General features: G+C 41.1%; 1 protein-coding gene across 1 annotated transcript in view; it reads right to left on the reverse strand.

The window, feature by feature from the left end:
• zgc:153896 (uncharacterized protein LOC569930 homolog) overlaps window positions 1–13,340 on the reverse strand; it is a 33,451-nt gene extending 20,111 nt beyond the window's left edge. The window contains exons 1-2 of the mRNA XM_059981137.1: window positions 13,073–13,340; window positions 1,132–1,277 (exon numbers count right to left, since the gene is read on the reverse strand). Coding sequence (XP_059837120.1) covers window positions 1,132–1,277; window positions 13,073–13,340 — 414 coding nt within the window. The remainder of the gene's footprint in view (window positions 1–1,131; window positions 1,278–13,072) is intronic.
• Between the last annotated feature and the right edge of the window lie 1,051 nt (window positions 13,341–14,391).

A 14,391-nucleotide genomic window follows, 5' to 3' on the forward strand; every position in this document is an offset into this window, starting at 1 on the left:
GTGGAAATAGGAGTAATTATTGCCACAGGATGGACAAATTTTACATCCTATTCATTGTAGGATGTGTCCTATATGGTGTAGGAGCCCATTGATGAGATTTAATTTAGATTATTCTAAATTTAATCTAACACCACATCCTTATACACCCAATAAGATGGCATTTACTGGACTTTTGGACAGAAAATCAAGTAAAAATTTTCAAATTTAACATTCCCAGAATCACATACTCTAACTAGACATGAATAGAAAGATCTATCTTTTGGAACAGAAATATTGTGGTCAAAATGTTTCTATCAGTGTTGCTATCAATCTTAGATAGTGAAGAATGGTGTCAGGTTAGCTAGAAAATCATGTGAGTGGAATTACTAGGCAAATGTGTGGTAACGTACTTCGAGAAGTCTGCTAGGACATATAGAGTAAATGGCAGGCACATTCAGAGCATTGATGTACAGAGAGACTTTAGACCACTCTCTGAAAGTGATGACACAGGTGGGCAGGGTCGTGAAAAGGGGTTGGTATGATTGTCTTCATAGGCCAAGGCATTAAGCATAAGAGTTGTGATATCATGTCGCAACTGTAGACAGCACTTAAGAGTATTGCATACAGTTTGGATGCTATATTACAGGAAAGATGTGATAGCAATAGGGAGAGTGCAGAAGAGATTCAATGTGTTATTGCCTGGAATAAAAGCCTATTATGAGGACAGATTGGTTAGGCTAGGTTTATTCTCACTGCAGCATAGGAAGCTGAGGAACCTTCTGCTGGTTTATAAAACTATGAGGGGCCTTGATAGGATAGATAGCCTGGAATTTATCCTACAGGAGAGGTCTAGAATGGGAGAGCACAGGTCTAAAGGTGAGAGGTGAGAAATTTATAGGAGATCTGAGAGGAGTGTTTTTCAAGCAGAGGATGCCATAGGAGTGGGGTAGGCACAGTTACCATTACAATGTTTGAAAGACATTGGATAGGTACTTGAATAGGAAGGGCCTAATGCAGGCATCATAGTCAGCATAGAGGAGGTGGGCTAAGGGGCCCATTTCTGTGCTGTACAGTTCTACAATTTAAATTAATTTGATTAATAGACAATTTGCTCTTAGCTCTATAATTAGGTAAATCAAAGTATGAAAAAACCTGGTTTTGTGCTGTGATCCATAAAGGAAGTACTCCATTATCCCACCACACGGTTTTCCCCAGTGTGAGTTTGTGTGGTAATTTAAGCATGGTTTTTGTATTGTAAAACATATTGTGAACAACTCCGTGATCTTCAATCCACCGTCCTGTGAAAGAAAACAAATGTAACTGCAGCTACAAAACCAACACCGTGCAAAGAGTAGCAGGTCAAGGCGAGATATATTCAATCAACTAAATAAATTGCAAACCACTGCTTTATAACCTGCCCTATTCTGAAGGTATTAATACTTTTTAATAGTTGAAAGCTGAAAACTCCATATCAAGTCTTAAATCTGTGGATTTATTCTGCTATTCCTTGCATTCTGGAGAAATTTCAGGGGCAGCATGTTAGGACAGTCATTAGCATTTTTTCCCACATTGCAAGACATGTGCATTAATTGGTTAATTGGTCACTGCAAGATGCCCAAGGGATGAAGGTGAATGGTATTATCTAGGGGGAGTTGAAGGGAATGTGGGGAAATAAAGATGGGATTAGGATAAAAAGATACTAAATGGTTGGCAAAAACTCACTGGGCAGAATGGACTGTTTCTGCACTGTATTACTCGATATCAGTGATTCCCAGCAGGGGTAATACTGCCCTCCAAGAGGGTGCTTACATGTCCTCAGGGGGCATTTGGGGAAATAGAAGTCATCAGGAGATATTTAAGATTCATGGGGAGGATAGTAAGTACCACCCTAACTTCAGACATGAGACCTGACCAACCATTGGTGGTGCAGGCACTTCCAATAAGAAGGGTTAGGCACTGGAACACAGGAAGAGCTATAGCTCTGTAGACAGTGAAACAGAGCCAATCAGTGAACCTGCCAACCCCAAGGATTCCTCTTGAGGTGTTCAAAGCGTCCTCAGCTTCATATATGCAGGTGAGGAACCATCTTTGGGGATAATGAGACCTTAGGTGATCGGTCAATCGTGCCAACTGGAATAATATAAAGGTAGCTTGCCAAACACTGGCTCTATCCCAACTAACATTCAGATTCCAAACTGAGTCCTTGTCCACATAATTTCCACTGTTATGATTGTCTTCATCTTCACCTTGCCATTCCTTTAAGTGCTGCTACCATCATTCCATCCATGTCAACTCACTGCTGTCACCAACATCCGATAGGCATTCACAGCTTGTGTTAACTTTTAATTTTAATTTAGCCCTGCTAATGATGGATAAATACGTACAATGCGATCTCTATGAGTCTGAAGGAGGTGAAGCCTTGAATTCTAATTCTGCTTGGAAACAAAAGCTCCAAAAAGTGCATCAATACAATGTTACATACCTGGTATATGGTTTTATTCCATTTCCATCAGATCAGCAACACCCCATAAGTTTTTTTTTGTAATACTGTATTGTCTAATGAAGCCATGAAAGCATCAAGATTGCAGAAACACTTCCATAACATACACCCAGAAAAGGCTACTAATGTTATTTTTCAGTTCCAGAAGATGAAAGAAACATTTGAAAACTGTTGCACACTGGAGTCATTTGCCAAGAAAACTAAAAATGACCTTGATAGTGGTCTCATTGCTTCCTATAACATTTCCAAAATGACAGCAAAGTGTGGAAAATATCATACAACTGGTGAAACATTAATGATGCCTGTTGTATCAAAAGTGTTCACCACTGTTCTCAAAATGGATACCAGTATTTTAAAACAAATTCCTCTGAGTAATAACTCTGTAGCTTGTCGTATTGACAAAATGAGTGAAGACATCGAGTATCAACACACAGAGCTACAAAAATTAGAATTCGGGACGCAACTGGATGAGTCAACTGTACGAGGCAATGAGACATTGCTAATGGCATGTGTATGGTTTATCAAAAATGGAAAAGTTTATGAAGAAATTCTCTTTTGTAAAAAGTTCAAAACAATTATCAATGAAGAATCAATCTATGATGAGCTCAAAATGTATATTGAGGATAAAAGTATTTCAACTAGGAATATAATTTCTTGTGCAACAGATAGAGCACCATATATGACAGGTTGTCGTTTTGGTTTAGTGGCATTTATGGAAAAGGAAATTCCAAGTCTGTTTTCAATCTATTGTGTAATTCATCGTCACTATCTTGCAGCCAAAAACCTCAGCCATCAATTCTTTTCAAGGATGACTCTTATAATGTCTGCTATCGACAAAATTAAAGCTCATCCATTAAATAGCAGAATATTTCACCATGCTGAGATAACAGTGAAGAGTTTGAACATTTGCTTCTTCACATTGAGGTGCATTGGCTCTTGAAAGGCTGTTGCTTAAAACATTTCTTTGATCTTTTTGACACTGGTTGAATTTTTGCTCAAAGTTGACTAGAGTTTGAGAAATAAGATTGAACTTCTACATGGAAGTGTGGCATACCCAGCCGATCTGTATGATGAAATGAACATTCTAAATATGAAACCGAAGGGTAAGAATTTCAATTTAATCCAGACAAAAAGTGCTGTGTTCACTTTTATCAAAAAATTGGAAATATATAAGTGAAATATTGGGAGAAGAATGTTCTTACAGTTTCCCTGCAAATCACAAACAATGATTTGCAGAGTACTGGTTACACCTGCAGTCACTGAAGAAGGATGCTCAGAATTGATTCAAGCATTGGAATGATCTAGAAATTCCAGACTGAGAAATTAACCTACTTTTTGCAAGGTGAATGAACAGGAAGAGAGCTTGCAAGAAGAAATGATCAAAATTCAAAATGATGAAGGAGCAAAATTGCTTTTCAAAAATATCAGCTTTGGTGGTATGTGGCTACACCGTCATACAAAGTTTCCTGGTCTTTGGAGAAGAGCCAAACTGCTCTTCATTGCATTTCCATCCTCCTACCTTGTTGAAAGAGGCTTCAGTGCAGTGAACCATATGCTCACAAAAAAACAGAAACCACTTGGACATTGTTACACATGGGGACTTAAGGCTTTTGCTGTCACAACTTGAATAAGATATTTCAACTCTTGCCAAAATCCATCAAGCTCTAGGATCACATTGATATCGAGACTGCTGTGCTAGGTACTGTGTAAGCTAGGTTTAAAGACAAATAAGAATTTAAGGCAGAATAATTTTTCTCATGTTAGCATATGGTAGACATGTTTTTACACATTGGGGATGCCTGAAGGTATATTGTGCCTACGAGTGGTATTGGCAAGTATGAAGGTGGTTTTATGCACTTAGGATAAAGTATCAACAAGTAGTAATATCTTATACTACTAATATCAATCTCATATTCTCAGTGTAAACTTGAATCAGCATTGATTTCCTGCGTCTATTTAGATGCTGGCAAAATTATTGCAGCTCCAGTTGAATTATTTGTAGAGCTCCTGAAATCCTAAAAATATTATCAATAGCTCTTCAGTTTACAGGTACAGTTGTGTAATCTATGATACAGTGCTTGGGTTTACTTCTTACTTCGGTTTCAAAGGAAAGGTTTTCACCAGCTGGGAAAATGAAATAATGGTGGGTGCTGGTATAGGTTTCTGCAAATAAAATGAAGAGAGGTGGTTTATGTCTAATGAAACCTGTAACACATTTTATTAAACTCCAAAATTTAAACACAAAAGCATGCTAAAAACATTTTACGTGATAACATCATCATGTCAGGCCAGCCTCTTAAAACAAAACCCCAATTCGATGTCGGTGGTTGTGAGTTATGTACATTTCTCCCAATTACATTACCCTACACAGGCCCCCATAGAATTCACTAAAACCAGCATTGTGAGCCTGTCTGGAGCTCAGATGAGCCGTCTGGGTTGGGTCCTGTGTTCCATAGGTGGAGGAGCAACTGCAGGTGCCTCTGGATCATCCAGAGGTGTGTTGACATGCTCATGGTTATGTTGTGATGCCAAGGGCTTGGCAGTGGAATATTCCAAACCTTGGTGAACTGGTTTAAGGCGATCCACTGAAATACACTCAGTTTTACCCCTCTTATCTATGATTAAAAAAAATCCTTCCTCCCTGTTCCAGAATGTGGAATGGGCCATTGTAAGGAGTCCTAAGGGGATGTAGATATGCGTCATGGCAGATGAGAACAAACGAGGTGGAATGTAGGTCAACAGATATCCATGATGCTGTACGCCATGATGGGAGATAGGAATAGATGAAAAGGAATTGAATTTACTGGGGAGAGTGGGGAATGCTGTTGAGAGGCCAACCAGGTGATTTTGCTGTCAGGAATGAATTCACCTGGCACTCCTAATGTCTGCCCATAAACCAGCTCAGCTGTGGATGACTACAGGTCCTCCTTTGGAGCAGCTCTGAGCCGCTGCAGGACCCATGGGAGCCAATCATACCTATGCTCATCAGTCAGGGAAGCCCTCAGAGCAGCCTTTAAGGAGCGGTGAAACCCCTCGCATAGGCCATTGGACTGTGAAGTGATAAGCCGAGGTGTTCTATATCCTAACACCAAGGTTCTAGACCATCACAGCCCAGAGGTCTGAAGAAATATCAGATGGGGTGCCAAACCAAGGAACCCAGGTGATGAAGAATGCCTGAGCCACATCTGTGGCTGTCATTAATGCTAGAGGGACAACCTTTGGTTACTTGCTGGTATGATCCATCATGGTAAGGAAGTGCCTGAAACCACGGGAGGGAGAAAGAGGACTATCAAGGTCCACATTGACATGATCAAACCATTGCTCAGGGACATCAAAAGGTGCCAATGGCACCTAAACATGACAGATAATTTTTGTCCTCTGGCACACCACACGAGCTGCCGTCCACTCACACACGTCCTTTCTGAGGCTGTACCAAACAAACTGTAGTGCAACCAGTGTCTGTGAGGCCTTCTGGCCCAGACGCAAAAAGCCATATATGGAGTTGAAAATAGTCCGTCTCCAGTTGGCGGGCATGATGGAGCGAGGGTGACCAGTTGAGGTATCACACAGGAGAGGAACCCCAGCTTCCCGAACTTGATGTCAGCCAAGCGCAGGACCGTGACTTCTGTTTAGTAAGCCTGGGCCTCCGGGTTGGGAGCTTGTTCGGCTGCTATGCTGGCATTATCAGTCCTTATGTGTATGGCTTCAATGGCTGGCCATAAGAGGCAATTGGCCACAGCATTATTTTTCCCCTTGATATGTTGTATATCAGTTGTGAACTGATATGTAAGCCAGGTGGCCTAGCTGCCATGCAGAACAAGGGTCTGTTATTTTGTCCATGGTGTGCCTGAGGGGTTTGTGGTCAATGAACGCTGTGAAATGGTGACCCTCTAGAAGAAAACAAAAATGGTGGTCAGCCATATAGAGACCAAGAAGCACAAGGTCAAACATGCTGTACTTCCTTTCTGAGGGACTAAAAATACACTAAAAACCTTTTAGATAATAACATCATCATGTCAGACCAGCCTCTTAAAGAGAAACACCAACTCAGTGTTGGTGGTTGTAAATTATGTACATTTCTCCCAATTACATCACCTGACACAGACAATGTGAATTGTATTGTGTTATGAATGCACCACAGCTCTGAGGGGCCGAAGGGATGGGGGAGTCCCCTCCTTTCTGAGAATTGCAAGATCACTATTGAGTCCGTTCAGGAGACCCAGGAAATGGGAGAGAGAGACGTGCCAAATACCTCGTTCCACCGCGATGCAAAATAATGCGACATTGACTATTGTCTCCTGGAGACCACGTTTGTGGACTGGGGACTATGCTACGTGCAAGCCCTCAGACAAAGTGGGGTGGTTGAGAGAGAGATTGCATCATCCCAACCTGATTGACATCTGAGACCCCGTGAGGAAGTATAAAAGAGGGTCTGGGGAAACACCCCCTTGAGACGCACCAGAAGCAACGCTAATGATCCCATAGTAGTGGGAAGCCATTTGAAGGAAGTCACGTGCATTCGATTCCGTTGCTGGAATTGGTGACTGGAACCACGGAAACCAGCGTTTAGCTAACAACGGGGAAACCCGCTCCCCTGACTCAACGGATTCGCTTCATAAAAGACCCGGGCAAGTTTCTTTTCTCACCAATCTCTCTCTCTCTCCAACAAGTGAAAACCCAGCGGTCCCCCCCAAAGGCTGAAGCCTGCCGGAACTGAGTGACTTTTATATTTCCGTCGGAAAATATATTATCCCCTAGACAAACGATCGAGCTGTTTCTTATTGATGGTCATTATTAGATCCGCGCTTTTAGATTGAGTAGTGATGACGTATATTATCTGGATGTTTGTATTAATCATATTTTTGTGCCCCTTCATAAATAAAGACTTTTTAAAAAAATAGTACCATCAGACTTCAACAGACCTCTCTATCTTTGCTGGTAAGCGATCCAGTTATGGGATTTCGTAACAATTGAATTGGTTTACTATTGTCACGCATAATGAAATACAGTGAGAAGCTTGTCTTGTATACTGTTCATACCGATCAGATCATTAAACAGTGTATTGAAACAGAACAAGGTGGAACACTAACAATGCAGAACAAAGTGTAATAGCTACAGAGAAACTGCAGTGTAGGTAAACAGTAAGGTGCATGATCATAATGAGAAAGATTGTGAGGTCAAGACCAAATTATTGTTCTAGGTAACTATTGAATGGACTTTTAACAGTGGGATAAAAGCTGTCCATGAACCTGGTGGGATGTGCTTTCAAGCTTTTGTATCTTCTGCCCAATGGAAAAGGGAAGAAGTGAGAATGTCTGGGGTAGGAGGGGTCCTTGATTATGCTGGCAACTTTATTGAGGCAGTGAGAAGTATAGACAGAGTCCATCAAGGGGATGCTGGTTTCTGTGATAAGACCACAAGACATAGGGACAGAATTAGGCCATTCAGTCCATCCATCATGGCTGATTTATTAGCCCTCTCAACTTCATTCTCCTGCCTTCTTCCAGTAATCTTCAGCACCCTTATTAATCAAGAACCTATCAACCTCTGCTTTAAACAAATGTGATTTCACAGATTCACCACTCTCTGGCTAAAGAAATACCTCCTCATATCTGTCCTAAAGGGATGTTATTCTATTCTGACTCTTTGCCCTCTGGTCCTAGACCCTTCCACTATAGGAAACATCCTCCCCTAAACATCACTCAATCTAAGCTCCAGCAAATTAAGACCCAGAGCCATCAAACACTCTTCATATGTTAACTCTTTTATTCCCAGGATCATTCTCATGAACCCCTTTCGGTGCCTCTCCAAATCCAACGCATCTTTTCTTATAAAGAGCCCATAACTGTTCACAATGCTCCAAGTACACTCTGAACATCGCCTTATAAAGCCGCAGCATTACATCCCTGCTTCTATATTCTACTCCTTTCAAAATCATCTCCCCCTAGTGACCCTCATCATGCTGAGCTGTGTCCAAAGTGTACACCCTTTACCACAATTAGAAACTGTAAGGAATTTTCTTAATCAGAATAAAGAGATAATAATGATGAAGGGAACACAAGAGAGACCACAGATGCTGGAAATCTGGTTCAACACACACAAAATACTGGAGGAATTCAGTGGATCAGGCAGCATCTATAGCAGGAAATGAACAATCGATGTTTTGGGTCCTGGTGAAGGGTTTCAGCCTGAAAGATCAACTTTCATTTCCCTCTATACAGGCTGTCTGACCTTCTGAGTTCCTTCAGTATTTTGTAAGTGTTGAAAGTGAACAATGAGCAATAATCAGATCAATTTGTTCTTGCCAGAATCTCCATCTTACTTCAGGGAGCCATTTAAGACGGGGCAGAGAAGAGAAATGCAGTGGTAATTAGGGATAGTATAGTCAGTGGAATAGGCAAAGTTCTCTGTCACAGGGATAGAGCGTTCTGAAGGCTGTATTGCCTGCCTGGTGCCCAGGCTTGGGACACCTTATCTGACCTGCAGAGGAATTTGAAGTGGGAGGGGAACAATCCAGTTTTCATCGTCACGTGGGTATCAATGACATAGATAGAACAAGGGAAGAGGTTCACCTAAGGGAATTTGAGCAACGAGAGACCAACTTAAAAAGCAGAACCAAAAAGGTTGTAATATCTGGATTACTATCTGAGCCATGTGTAAATTGGCACAGGGTAAAGAAGATTAGAGAGTTAAATGTGAACTTAAAGTCAGTGAAGCTGTGGCACAAATCAGTATAAAAGGGGTATGATTTAGGGGGCATTACAGAAACATGGTTGCAGGGTGGAGAGGATTGAGAATTAAATATCCAAGGATAACAAGTAAAACAGAAAGATAGGCAGGAAGGTAAGGGGTGGGGTAGCACTCTTAATTAAGGATGAGATCAGGAAGATATAAGAGACGATATAAGCTCTAAGGAGCAGATTGTTGAATCCATCTGGGTGGAGATTAGGAATAGTAAAGGGGAAAAATTTATTTGTAGGATAATAATATTACAGTGGCACAGGCAATAAACTGAGAAATATCAGAAGCATGTAAGAATGGAACAGCAGTTATCATGGGGGATTTTAACTTGCACATAGACTGGGTGAATCAAGCTGATCGAGACAGTCTTGAGGAGGATTTTATAGAATGCATATATTCTTGGTTTTCTTGAACAGCATGTTACCGAACCTACAAGGGAACATGCTTTCTTGAATCTGGTCCTGTGTAATGAGACAGGTAAAATTAGCAATCTTGTAGTTAGGGATCCTCTTGGAATCCACAGCATGATTGAGTTTCTCATACAAATGGAGGGTGCAATAGTTCAATCTGAAACCAGTGTATTATGCCTAAACAGGGGAGTCTACAATGGGATGAGGGAGGAGTTGGGTAGGGTAGGCTGGGAACACAGGCTATTTGGTGGGTTGGTTGAGGAACAGTGGAAGACTTCCAAAGAGACTTTTCACGGTGCTCAACAAAAGCATATTCTGGTTAAGAGCAAGGACAGTAAGGGTGGGGTATCCAGCCGTGGATAACTGAGGAAATAAAGGAAAGCATCAAACTGAACGCTTGTGCATACAGTCACCAAGAGTAGTGGGAAACTGGAAGACTAGGAAAACTTCAAAAAGCAACAAAGAACCACTAAGCGAGCAATAAGGAAAGGGAAGATCGATTATGAAAATAAACTAGCACAGAATATAAAACTAGATAATAAATGTTTTTATTATTATATAAAGTGGAAAAGGGTGGCCAAAGTGAATGTAAGTCCCTTGGAGGGCAAGAAGGGGGAATTGATATTGGATAATGGGAAAATGACCGAGGCTTTGAATGATTATCTTGTGTCGGGTTTCATGCTGGAGGACACATCTAACATGCCAAAGAGAGATGATATTGATGTGTTGGGAGGTGAGGGCCTCGATACAATAGCTATCACAAAAGAGGTAGTGCTGCACAAACATGTGGACCTAAAGACAGACAAGTCTCCTGGTCTTGATGGATTAAACTCAGGGTACTGAAAGTTGCAGTAGAGGTTTTGGTGATAATTTCAGACTCTGGGCAGGTCCCGGTGGATTTGAAGATGACCAATGTCACGTCACTGTTGAAAAAGGTTGAAGGCAGGAAACTATAAGCCAGTTAGTTTAACACTTGTAGTTGGGAAAACGCTTAAAGCTATCCTTAAAGAAGAAATAGCGAGGCATCTGGAAAGAAATGGTTCCATCAGGAAGGCGCAACATGGATTCAGCAAAGGCAGGTCCTGTTTGACAAACTTACTGGAGTTCTTTGCAGATTTAACGAGCGCAGTGGATAGAGGAGAACAGATGGACTACATTTACTTGGATTTCCAGAAGGCATTTGATAAGGTGCCACATAAGAGACTTCTCCATATGATAGGGATGCATAGAGTTAGGGATGATGTATTAGTATGGCTTGGCTAACCAATAGAAAGCAGAAAGTTGGGATACTTGGGTGTTACTCTGGTTGGCAATCAGTGATAAGCCGTGTGCCGTAGGGGTCAGTGCTGGGCCCGCAACAATTCCCGATATACATTAAGTGTGGAAGAGGGGAACTTGTGTAGTGTATCTAAGTTTACTGATGAAACTAAATTGAGTGGGAAAGCAAATTGTGCAGAGGATACAGAGAGTCTGCAGAGAGATATAGACAGGTTAAACGAGTGGGCAAAGATCTGGCAGATGGAATGCTATGTTGGTAAATGCAAGGACATCTACTTAGGAATGAAAAATGGAAGATCTGATTACTATATAAATGGTAAGGCGTGTAGAAGGACTTGGGAGTGCTTGTGCATGAATTGCAAAAGATTGGTTTGCAGGTGCAGCAGGCTATCAAGAAGGCAAATAGAATAATGGCCTTTATTGCTAGAGGAATTGAATTTAGGTGCAGGGAGGTTATGCTGCAACTATATAGGGTACTGGTGAGGCCACATCTGGAGTACTGCGTGCAATTCTGGTCTTCTTTCTCGAGAAAGGATATACTGGCTTTGGAGGCGGTGCATAGAGCCTCACCAGGTTGATTCCAGAGTTGAGGGGGTTAGAATATGAGAAATGATTTGAGTTGCCTGGGACTGTACTCACTGGAAATCAGAAGGATGAGATGAGATCTTACAGAAGCATATAAAATTATGAAAGGGATAAATAAGATAGAGGCAGGAAAGTTGTTTCCACTGGTAGGTGAGACTAGAACTAGGGGACATAGCCTCAAGATTCGAGGGAGTAAATTTAGGATGGAGAAGAGGAGGAACTGCATTTCCCAAAGAATGGTGAATCTGTGGAATTCTCTGCTCAATGAAGCTGTGGAGGCTACCTCAATAAATATATTGAAGACAAGATTTGATAGATTTTTGTAAGGGAATTAAGGGTTATGGGGAGAAGGCAGGTAGGTGGAGATGAGTCCATGGTCAGATCAGCCATGATCTTATTGAATGGCGGAGGAGGCTCGATGGGCCAGATGGTCTATGCCTGCTCCTATTTCTTATGCTCTTCCGTCAATGAAATCACTCCTGTGTTTCACAATGATAATCATTAAAGAAAGTGCTGATAAGCCACTTGGCCTGTTTGGAAAAACAAACGATGAAATATGCCCTTTCATCTCAGTTTATTGCTTGGAGATCAGAGATTAAAAGCATTATAATGTAAAGAATTTATGGTATAAAATAAATTTATTTGACTATTTGCTTACCTAATTTGTTCAAGGGTAACTAAAAAGGGCTTTTAACCATTCTCAGTCCGCCACTGCATACTGTGGCTGCTGAGTACTACTAACAGAGCATACTATCTACTGATTTCCCTGCATCACCTTAATAAGACTCCTTTACAAAGTCACATTACATCTCCAAAATAAGCTCAGTGCAATGTTGACCAGAAGGGAAGCACCAATGCTTCCAAGATCCTACTATCTGGAAACAAAATTAGAAAATGCTGTACACATTCTGTAAGTCGGGCAGTAATTATGGAAAGAGAAACAATGTTAATGCTTCAGGCTTAAGACCATTCTGGCATAATACCTTGTTAAATAATTGAACAAACTGAAGAAAATACAAATAATTTGAAGTAACATAAATTAACATAAATCTATTTCAAATATATAGCCTCATAGATCCTGGATGCGAAGTTCAGTGATAAAACAGTGTTACAAATTCAACAGCAAGATCTATCAACAAGTTCTGCATTTTGATGCTGAACTGCTACAATTTAAGAGCAAGTCGCATTCTTGTCTAAATTTATTTATTTATTGAGAGACAGTACAGAATAGGTCCTTCTGACCCTTCGGGTCGTGCTGCCCAGCAACCCCTGATTTAACCCTAGCCTAATCACAGTACAATTTACCATGACCAATTAACCTACCAAACAGTATGATGTCTTTGGAATGTTTGAGGAAACCGCAGCATTCGGAGGAAACCAACATAGTCACAGGAAGAATGCACAAACTTTGAACAGACAGCGGCAGGAACTGAACCCCGGTCGGCGGTACTGTAAAGTACTGTGCTAACCACTAGGCTACTGTGGCACCATAATAGTTATGAATAAAACAGTATATTAGCAACATGGTGCAAGTTCAATCAACACTGAGAAAGATTGTTATTTTACTCTGAAGTCCCACCTGTGATGGTTGTAAAATGTGAAGGTGATGTCATGGTTACAAAAGGTGGATTAATATATTTTGCCTTCACTCCTTTGGTCACCAAGTAATCCAGAAAAGGCGTCTCGACATCCTGATCATAATCCCAACGAAATCCATCGAAAGAAATCAACAAGAGTTTATTTGGCTTCTTGCTACTGTGAGCCTGGTGTATTGGCACACATCTCACTTCAATTATCAAGAGGGATATCAGTACTGCAAACATGAGAGTCTTCTTGCCAGTTCCCATGTTGAGTTAAAACAGATACTTCTAGAATTTCAGATGAGGTTGTTCAACAATTGAAAGGGAATAACAAAATGACTGCTGGCAACGTTAAACAGCACTGTTCTTAATGTGATTGCCTGCGTGTTATCTTTTATCTTGATTTAAAAAGACAAAGATCAAGTTTGGTTTTATATTGAGTCAACATATTTCTCTGATAAATAACTTGCTCAATTGTACTCCACTAAAATGTTTTTTTTTTCCTTTCACTACACAGAGGTCAGTATTTAAACCCGCATTGAAGGATAATGTTCCTCCAATCTAGGTATGGCCTCCTCTACTGCCACAATAAAGCCATATTCAGGCTGAAGGAACAATACTGCATATTCTGTCTAGTTAACCTCCAATTTGATGCTATGAACATCGATTTCTCCAACTTCCAGTAATTTCTTCCCCCTCCCTTCTTCTATTTCCATGCCCAATTCTGGTTACCCTGTCACCCCTTCTCTTCTCACCGGCCCATCACTCTCTATGGTTCTCCTCCTTCCCTTTTTTCCATGGTCCAATGCCCTCTCCGGTTAGATTCCTTCCTTTTGAGCCTGTTATCTCTTCCATCTATCACTTCCCAGCTTGTCATATTACTCCCCTGTGCCTGGTTTGACCTACCACCATCTAATTTGTAATCCTTCCCCTCCTGCCTCCTTCTCATTCTGGCTTCTGTCCCCTTCCTTTAAAGTCCTAATGAAGGGTCTCGGCCCAAAATGTCGACTGTGTATTCTCCTCCATATATACAACCTGACTTGCTGAGTTCCTCCAGCATTTTGTGTGAAGCCATGATCTAGTCAAACTCTGGTTACTGGGTGACAAGGATTGTACCGTCATTAGCAGTCTTGTTTCTCATCTGAAGCATCCACACATACATACATCTAGCCTTTAATGAGAATCAGCAATGTCAAAAGTCAGTTTACTGAATAAGCTGATGGCATTCTACTTGCTTATAAGAGAGTTTACAGATACGATTGATCTCTGGGCCCAGAAGACTTATCATGAGTGGTAGTAGTCTGAACTGGTTAGTAGT

Source organism: Hypanus sabinus, chromosome 9, assembly GCF_030144855.1.
Source record: "Hypanus sabinus isolate sHypSab1 chromosome 9, sHypSab1.hap1, whole genome shotgun sequence".
In the NCBI taxonomy this organism is placed as follows: Eukaryota; Metazoa; Chordata; class Chondrichthyes; order Myliobatiformes; family Dasyatidae; genus Hypanus; species Hypanus sabinus.